Source organism: Durio zibethinus, chromosome 19 (genome assembly GCF_047325235.1).
Source record: "Durio zibethinus cultivar Kanyao isolate XHJ-2024 chromosome 19, ASM4732523v1, whole genome shotgun sequence".
In the NCBI taxonomy this organism is placed as follows: Eukaryota; Viridiplantae; Streptophyta; class Magnoliopsida; order Malvales; family Malvaceae; genus Durio; species Durio zibethinus.
The window spans coordinates 2,881,853-2,891,955 of NC_143180.1; the positions used below are offsets into that span (position 1 = coordinate 2,881,853).

The 10,103-nt window shown below is 29.2% G+C and overlaps 1 protein-coding gene across 1 annotated transcript; it reads left to right on the top strand.

The window, feature by feature from the left end:
- The first annotated feature begins 2,586 nt into the window (after nt 1-2,586).
- LOC111310231 (WAT1-related protein At2g39510-like) lies at nt 2,587-4,615 on the top strand. Its single transcript, XM_022909474.2, has 7 exons — nt 2,587-2,780; nt 2,887-2,949; nt 3,029-3,145; nt 3,236-3,473; nt 3,589-3,750; nt 3,873-4,024; nt 4,103-4,615. The coding sequence occupies exons 1-7, from the start codon at nt 2,587-2,589 to the stop codon at nt 4,314-4,316; spliced, it is 1,140 nt and encodes a 379-aa protein (XP_022765209.1). The 3' UTR covers nt 4,317-4,615.
- Nucleotides 4,616-10,103: the final 5,488 nt, after the last annotated feature.

Sequence of the window (10,103 nt, forward strand, 5' to 3'; positions counted from 1 at the left end):
AAATTGTTTTCTTCAACTAATTAAAGAGACAAACCAAATTGTTTTCTTCTACTTAATTTAGATGATGATGCAAATGATAATTCATAAAGAAAACTAGCATCCTTATGGCGTTATTCCTTTTTGGTTTGATCTCCATTGCTCCAACACATGATGATGCACAAATTTGCAATAGCAAAATTAAAGAAAAAAAAAGAAAAGAAAAAGAAAAAGTCCAAGAGTTTCCCTTTCTCTCTAAACTATGGGCAAAGAATACGTGGGTAATTAGTGCCTGATAGTGCATCAGATATGCAAAATGTTAAAGGCAAATCAGAGCCTGGAATGAGCTAGTGAAAGTATGAGATGGATTGCATTTTGGTTGACAAAAACTTAGTTTAATAGCAAAACATGCCATCAAATCTATTTATCTTCAAAAAGCTGAAATCAAAGGCCAAACTGAAAGCTTTTCTCCACCTTTCATGCTTTAATTTAGAGCCATACATTTCCTCCACCTAATCAGCATTTGAGGCCAAGAGAAATGCTTCTTTTTATATGTAAATGTCTTGAATTTAAACCTCATTGGCTGAAGTTTGATAAATCAAGAAAACTTCACTTAATACTTCAGGATCTGTTTTAGTCCTTTTTTTTTTTTTGTTTCCCAACACATTCTGTTTTATTTGTTTGGAACTATGAACCAACTTGGTCATCCCACCAAGTTAAAAGTTTCAAATTAAGATGTTATTAATTAATTTACTTCTAATTGTGGAGTTGTAGCTATCAAAACTATGTCTATAGCTGAATAAAGAATTGGAAGTGAGAAGCTTAGTCATGACAATAAAAAAAGTTGATGTCAAATGTAATCTGATTAGGATGCCAAAGCCCGTAAGGATACCTCCTGAAAAATTAATTAAAATTGATTGATAGGATGTTAATTTTTCCTAATTTGAAATAAAAAATATATATTAGCATCTTTTTTTTTTCTTATTTTAAGTCCACTACGGTTAAATTTAAAACTGTTTCACTTGACGAGTTAAAATCAATAAATTTAGTTCAATTGAGATTTTATCATTTTGAGAATTACTCTGTGAGTAGATCTGTTCAAGGATTGGAATATTCATCCAAATCTAAAGATTCGCTCAAATTTTGAGAGGATTTAGATAAAAATTAAAAATTATTAAATGAGTTTGGACACAATTTTTAAACTCATTTAAATTTCGGGTTAGATCTTAGACAAAAAATTTAAAATCCGAACCCATCTAGGTCTAGTTTAAATTCACATATATAATTTTTTTTTATTTTTATATATATTTGAGTTATATATAAATTAATTTACATATAAATAAAAATTAAAAAATATATATTTTATTAAGATAAATAATTTTTATTTTTATTTATATATATGTGTATGAATTGAATATAATCTTATTAAATTTAATTTAATAATATTTTAAAATTTTTTTTATTATATAAATTAAGTTTAATGGGTGAATTTTAGATTTATCTTTTTAATTTGAATCGAGCTTAATAAAATTTTGAAATTTGAAATATTAGATTAAATTGAACCAAAATAAATATATAAATTATTAATACTAAATATGAGCTTAGTCAGAATTCAACTTGACTCGACCCATAAACACTGCGAGTAAAATCTTGATTCAATCAAAATGATGTGGTGGATTGTGTCCAAAAGAAATTAGAATTAGGAAATGTTTAAGGACAGTGTATTACAAAAAAAAAAAAAAAAATCAATGAGCTTTAGGCTTAGTTAGTAGTAAATACTTTAAATTTGGATAATAAATGATAAGGAATTGGAGTAATAATTTAACAAAATTTCTTAGAAGTTGAAGCTCATAACAAAAATTATTAAAAGTTTTTTTTCTTTTAAAAAAAATTAAATCTTCTATCGTACTCAAGTGAGATCAAAGATGAAAAAAAAATTACTTTATTAAGTAATCTAGAAATGAATGAATTAAAAATATTAAATATAATGTATCAAAATCCAACTTTTGATTCACATGAAGTATTATTTATTTTGACATTGAATTAACCAATTTATCTTTCAAAAGATACCTTCTCACATGGGAGGGTTGGCCTATATTGAACCATTGGCCTATACTCAATGTGTTATATATTCATATTTGCCTTCCTTACATCACCAAAATAATATTGAATCATCCACCAAAGAAAATGCTAAAAACCAACGTCTATAAAAAGGAAATGAAGCATGAACAAAATTTTCTTCTCTAAAGAATAAGTATAAATGACTCAAAACCTTGTAAAAACTTTGTTTGGACTCAACAGTGTTTCGTATGAGCAAATCCCACTAAAGTTTGCTTTTAGTAGCCAAATTTTTTATGGTTGATATTTTATATGCAAAAGGACTGCTGGGTTTTTTTATGTTTTTAGTGACAATGAGAGGTTTTCATAAATGGTAATTTCAGTTCATTTTAGTGGAGTCCCTAGATTTTGATACAAGAGGTGCTGAGATTTACAATTTTTCGTACATGAAAAATAATCTATATATAAGCAATCAATTGTGCTTCATTTCTACACCAAAAAAGAACCTCTATAGAAGAAAATAGAGAAACTTGAAGAAACAAAACGTTGTCAATGGATTCTTTGGCTAGCATTTTCAATCAAGCTAAGCCATTTTTGGCTGTAATCTTTTTGCAGTTTGGGTATGCAGGCATGTGTATAATTTCTAAGTTTGCTTTAAACCAAGGCATGAGCCAGCATGTCTTGGTAGTCTACCGGCATGCCATTGCCACTCTTGTCATTGCTCCTTTTGCCATTGTTTTGGATAGGTCTATTTCTCTCTCTCTCACTCTTCCAAGTATAATTGAGTTTTTGCATCTTGGTTAAGTCTACATCTTCAAGAACTAACCATTTTGGCTAATTATAACATTACAGGAAAGTACGGCCAAAAATGAACCTGTCTATCTTTGTTAAGATACTGTTACTAGGCTTATTAGAGTAAGTAAAAGTTTTATTTTCTTAATCTTATATTTCTATTTATTTTTCCTATAATAGAATATTAAACTTTGTTCTTCAGGCCAACAATTGACCAGAACTTGTACTACACTGGAATGAAGTATACTACAGCAACCTTTGCATCTGCCATGTGCAATGTTCTTCCCGCATTTGCATTTATGATGGCCTGGGTCTTCAAGTAATTAACTTCTAGGCACCCTCATATGTATAAATTTGGTATTTTGAGGATGATTTAGGCAGTGGATTGACCCTGGAGAACTTTTTGCAGGCTTGAGAAGGTTAATATCAGAAAATTACATAGTCAGGCAAAGGTATTGGGGACTATTGTGACTGTTGGGGGAGCAATGCTAATGACTCTGATTAATGGACCAATGTTGCCTTTGCCATGGATAAAATCAAATAGCCAACATGAGTTTTCAATTGCTGCAGCTCATCAAGATCCTATAAAAGGTTCTCTCATGATCACCATAGGCTGTATCTGCTGGGCAAGTTTCGTCATTCTACAAGTAAGTTTTCTCATTAATTGACATTTTGTTCATGTACATTCACATTCATTTTCTCTGTTATTTCCATTTAAAGCATCCATTTCAATTGACAAAGACGTAATGTTTTCTTTGATAGGCAATTACGCTAAAATCATACCCTGCTGAGCTCTCCCTAACAGCGTTAATCTGCTTTGTGGGCACCATTGGAGGAAGCATAGTAGCTCTAGCAATGGAAGCTGGCAATGCTACAGTCTGGTCTATACATTTGGATGTTAAGCTTTTAGCTGCAGCTTACGGTGTAAGAAATTCTCAATTCAACCGAAAAAAAAACTCAATGAACAAACTAAATGGCGTTGGATTAGGAGGCTTTCCATGCTAGAATTGGCTATGATTATTTACAAATCTTCTGTCTGCTTGCAGGGAGTGATCTGTTCTGGAATTACTTATTATGTTCAAGGAGTGACAATGAAAACTAGAGGACCTGTTTTTGTGACTGCTTTTAATCCTCTAAGCATGGTTATTGTTGCAATTTTGAGCACCTTCGTCTTATCTGAAATACTGTACTTAGGAAGGTACATAATCCTTTGAATTCTGCCATAGAAAATGCTGAAAATCTTCATAAGTTTACAATTATGTGCTAATCTTTATAGGGTCATTGGAGCAATTGTAATTGTCATTGGCCTCTATCTGGTTTTGTGGGGTAAGAGCAAGGATCAACCTTCATCAAATCATAACATCAAAATGGAAGTATCAAATGATCAGAAAATGACTGTCATGGATGAGAAAACAATAGTTTCAATTCAAGATTGTGTTGTCCTGGATTTAACCTGCAGCAAAGTGACACCTACTGATGAGTCTGTTTGAGGAACCGAATCGAATACGAAAATCACAGCAAATAACTGCTAATTAAGGATCTGATCAGTTTTTTTTTCCTACATAAAACTAGTTTCATGCAATCTGAACTCCTTCAGAATGTGTGTCTTCTTTTTTGTTAGTTTCAATAGAGTGTTAAAGAGATTAAGCTGATGAATGGCTATGGAAAATGAAACATCAGTCTTAGGATCTATATTGGCCTGGATTGATTCTTCTTTTGTATGTATTATGACTTTAAATCAGGAATTTGAGTCAAACGTTAAAATAAATTCTTGCAAAATGCCAAAACGTTCATCATAAGGTATCGTTGGTTGCATTTGACTTCTGAAAGTGGAATGATACCCATCTAATTATATCCAAGTTAAGAGAAAATCAATAGTCAACCTAGGCAATTTTAAACACTATATATAATAAAAACAAAACCGACATAATTTAAAATTTTAATAAAAATTATATATAAACTTGAAAACAAATTAAAAAAATGTATTTATATTTAACATGTCAACATAAATTATAACACAATAATTTTTTTGTTTTATATGTGTTTTACATGAAATAAATAAATTATCATGTCTGAGTCGAAAAATACTGAGCACCTTCTCGTACCACAAAAAATGGTTGTAAATGAGATTTGATTGGGATAGTAAGAATTGTGGGAGACATCCTGTATACTACTAACGCATAAAATTGATTGACGGGAAATTCATTTTTTTACGAGAAAGAACACTTTACATGCACATGATTTTCATTTTTTTTCCCTTGGGCACTTTAATTTTTTTGGATGAAGGATTACTAATGATCAGTACTAAATTTTTTTTTTTTTACCAAAAAGTTTTTAATCTCAACTGTGAACTTTAAATTAAAAAAAAAAAAAAACAGAAGCAGAGATGAGTTAGATTTCTGGTTCCCAGCCTTAAGCAAAGCAATTAGAAAGTGACTTTTAAAAAAAAAAAAGCTTAAAATTCTCAATTTTTTAAAGCTTTGAGAGTGGTATGAGATTTATGAAAGAAATAAGACTTTAAGTGCAAAGAGAGAGATAGAATGCAAATTCTAAATAAAACTGTTGTGTTGGGTTCTTGGTCATTCCCCAATTGGTTTTCAGTATCATTTATCATTATTTTTTTTTTGGAAAATTTTAATCAATTCTCAAACCCTTTAGTCTTATATTTATCTAGTTCAAAAAATATTACATGTATAAATTTTTTCGAATCTATAATCTTTAAATGTCGACTAATCCAAAAGGCAATGGATATCATTAATAACTTTATTAATTACAAAAAATTGTGCCTTATTACATTCAAGGATAAAAATCTATAAATAACATAAAAGAAAAACATAATTACATTCTTAATTCTTATATTACTAAAAAAATTCAATACTTATTGTTACGTGGGGTTTAGCCCCCTGCATGGCCAATTAAAAGGTTCAAAACTTTTTTACTTTTAACCTAAAATAAAGTCCTAGATAATTAAAGAGAGGTGGGGACTGTTTAGGTGTGAATAGTATTACGTTGAAACTAAAAAGAAAAGAAATCAAAAAAGATAGAGAGAAAAAGATAAAAGAGAATTCTCAGTTAGACAAAAGTTAATTCAAAATTTGATTAAATTAAAATTTTATTAGTAGGTTTACAATTCAATATTTTATATATTGAATAGTGGAGATCATATTTAAAACTCTCAAGGAATAAATTTATGATGTATTTATTGAGTCACTTATTTGGTGAGATTTTTTTAATTATCTTTCTAATTGTTAATTAACTCTAATTTTAGAAAGAATAAAACTTTGTTTATCAATTATTTTATAGTAAAAATTTTTCTGATGATCCATGATTTTTTTCTCTCTATACTAGAGGGTTTTTCCATATAAACGTTTGTGTGTTTTACTTTTACTATGTTGTTGATTGTTGTTTACTGCTATAGATTTATTGCAATATATTACTTATATATTATTGTGTTTGTTGCTTCAGACTCAATAAGTGATATCAGAGCTACGGTTATTTTTGAGACATCGACATAGAAGCAACCCATAACAGAAATAAATTTTATTTGAGATCATGGAGGGTAATACAAGTTTTATGATAAAATTGATAATATTAAATTATTCAATTTAAAAACCAATGATGGAAGATCATTTATACTACAAAAACTTGTATAAGTTGGTATTGGGTGATTTTACTAAATCAATAGATATGAAAAATGAAAGCTAGAATAAATTAAGTAGAAAAATACTGGCCACAATTAGAAAATGAGTTGATATCATCATGTTTTATCATGTAAATAAGAGATAGATGCCCACACTGTTTGAAAAAAAATGACAGTATTATATGAGAGAAAAATAGGCATGAATAAAGTTATGTTTGTTAAAAACTTGTAACTTTACAGTACAGGGATAGACGATGAATTACGGAGCACTTGAGTGATTTTTAAGATATATTCAATCGGATGACTACTATGGAGCTTAAAATGGATGATGAAATGAAAGCATTATTTTTTTTTTGGTTCATTGCTAGACAGCTGGAATACTTTAGTTGTAATTGTTCTTAATGCAGTTCCTAATTACAAAGTGATATTAGAGATAGTAAAGAACAATATGTTTAATAAAGAAGTAAGGCGAAAAGATTCAGACTCTGGAAATCAAGATTTTCTCATAGAGAATAGGAGTAGGAACATCGATAGAGGTCAAAACTCAAAAAGTCGTAGTAAGTCTAAACATAGATCAAAGTTGAGAGATAAAGTAAAGTGTTATCATTGTGGTAAACCTGGTCATATAAAGTGATACTGTAAAATCTTGAAGTAAAAGTGAAAAGATAAGAAAGGTAAGAGTTCAGATTATGGCAATATTGTAGCAGCAAGTTCAAATAGTGATTCAGTTACTTTGATTTATTACATGGCTATTGTAATCATGTTGGTGATCCTAGTGTTGAGTGGATAGTTGACACAGGAATACTATATCATTATATTCCTAAAAGGGAGTTGTTTACAACTTATAACGCAGAAGACTTTGATTACAGTAAGATGAAAAACAAGTGTGTCATAGATTATTAGGATTAGTGATATTGTTGTACAAACTAGCACGGGCTACATATTGACTTTGAAGGATGTTAGACATATTTCGGATATGAGAATGAACTTGCTTATGATTAATGTCCTTGATAAGGAAGGATATAAGAGTCGACAAAAAAATGGGTGTCATAACTTATATATCTATAAATCTATAATTAGACTTAACAAGAGAAGTCACCACCAATCTTTTATTAAGGTGTGAATGGCAACCTAATAAATCTATCATTTTAAGAAATTCCTAAGCTTTACTAAGGGTCCATAAATAATAGGTTCTAACCTTCTGAACAAAACTAGGATTGAGAGTTCAATTATGTGTGAGAAAAGTTATAGCAACTCCATAACGTCCATCCTAAGATGGTACCATTTAACTTTAAATTATCTTAACAATTATCTTGGTTTTAATGGTTTTTATTTTAATGTTTAAATATTGAAAATGACTTCTAAGATTTCTCCATCAATCTGGTAGAATTCTTAAAAATATTTTCTTACCTTAAGAGTATTCAAGAATCCTATTTATTTTCTTGAAAAGGCTCCATCGTTATAAAGCTTAATCAAATTTTTTATTTTTTATTTTATTGAAAATATATCTAATTCTTCCACCATTTGGGTTAAAATTAGAAATATTTTCTCACTTAAAATTTTTTTTAGATAATCATCTATTTGTGATTATTAAGAATTTTATCTTTAGAATTTATTTTTATTTTTATTTTACAAGTTTTATTTCTAAATTTTTCATAATTTTGTTCTATTTAGAAAAATTTTTTTATCTATTTTTGAATTTTTCATCATTTGAGTCTATTTAGAATTTAAACTCTTGTTAATTTCTTAATCTTTTAAGAAGAAAATAATATGACAATTATTTTTTAGTCTTATTTAAATTTTTTCACTATTTGGGATGAATTTAGAAAAAACCTTTCACTTAGAAATCTTATGAAAATTCAATAGTTTGAGATTTTTCTTAATATTTCAACCTTGAATAATTGCCAAATATTTTCACCCAAATTTTAATTTACTTTTTAATTTTTTATTTGGGAAAGATTACAATCATTTTCATTAAAATCTCATTTAAATTATTCTACTATTTGAGTTAAATTTAGAGAAAATTTTACCTAGAGATTTCTTAAAAAATTTTACCATTTGAAATTTCTGATAATCTTATCATTGGATAAATTTTAATTCAATCCCAAAATTTTATTAAACTTATTTATGTTTTATGTTTTATATTTTTTATAATTATTCTTTCTAAAATAACTTTCTCTAATTCTCCTAAAAAATTTAATCATGTAAGACATTTCAAAAATAAATAAAAGATCAAAATAAGTAAATAAATAAACTAAAAATAAATAATAAATAAAAATGAAAAGAAAATACCAAAAAACAGGAAATCGGCTTGGCTTGGCTTGGTATCACAGCTCGGCTGTAGGCACAAGAGCTGGCTCAAGAGACGTGGCTTGGCTTGACTTGGCTTCACTTCACGACTCAGCAGCAGGAGCTGGATATCGGGTTAGGCGAAACAAAATGGGTCAGGTACAACAAAACAAACGGATCTTGCGTGCTTGTTTAAGGGTAAAACAACGTCGTTTAATCTAGGTATAAAGCTCAAAATTTTGTTATCTCCCTCAGATTCTCATTTGCTCTATCTTTACCTTATTTTTTTCTCTCGCTTTCTCTCTACAAAGAGTTTACCCAAAAATTCAAGAACCCAGAACACAGTCACCATGTTCTTCAAATTTCCAAAATCCGGCGGTGCCCCGCCGTTGTTGCAACCACTCACTTAGTCATCGTCGACCACCACTCACTGCACCAATTAGCTTTCAAACTTCACCAAATAGTTCACGTTTACTCTTCATGTTGGATTTGGGCTCGAATTTTCGTGAATCCTCTTCAATAGCCTTGGATCTGGAGCTACAAGCTGTGGCTTTTTCCATTGTCTCAGCCCCTTTCCATCATCCGATCAAGCTAATTTTTGAATGTGTTGCTCACTGTCTTTTGTTCTCCCTTTCTACCATTTCAATTTCCAATAACATCTCCACCATGGACCGTTGCTGGCATTGCCACTGTAGGGAGAAGCATTTCTGCAAACTTTATAATTTTTGTGTTTTTTGAGATTGTTATTGGTGTCTGACTCATTTTTTTAATTGTTTTTTCCTAACTTGGGTTTTGAATTTCTAATTGTGTTGCCCTTATTAATTCCCAAATTGAGATTGGTTTTGTTATGGGATTGCTGTATTTTGTTTTTAGAATTGCTTTAACCTTGATCATTTTTCTCTGAAATTGATTATGTTGGTTTGTGTCGATGACTGTGGCAATGGCAGTATGTGAATAGCTTGCTGGTTTTGTTGATAAATTTGGTAGTGCTTGGTTTTTCGATGGTGGCAGTGAATAAGGTAGAAGGAGCTTATAACAAAGATTTGAAGAGATTGGTTTTGGCTTGAATTTTGTTTTCTATCAATTGTTGTGTATCCCTCTATTGATTTGTAGGTTAATTTATCGGAACACTTAGAGGAGATTTTGATTGTTGTAATTTCATCTTTGATCAGATTTTTGTATTATCATGAAATAAGAATTTATCCTTTATAGATTGAATCCAACTCTAATTCTAATAAAACCCAATTTTCTCATAGCAAAACATTTTTTTATTAAACTGAAAAGATAAATAAACTATAAGTAAAATAAAAATAAATTTTAAACTTTGGATAAAATAAGGTGTCGATAA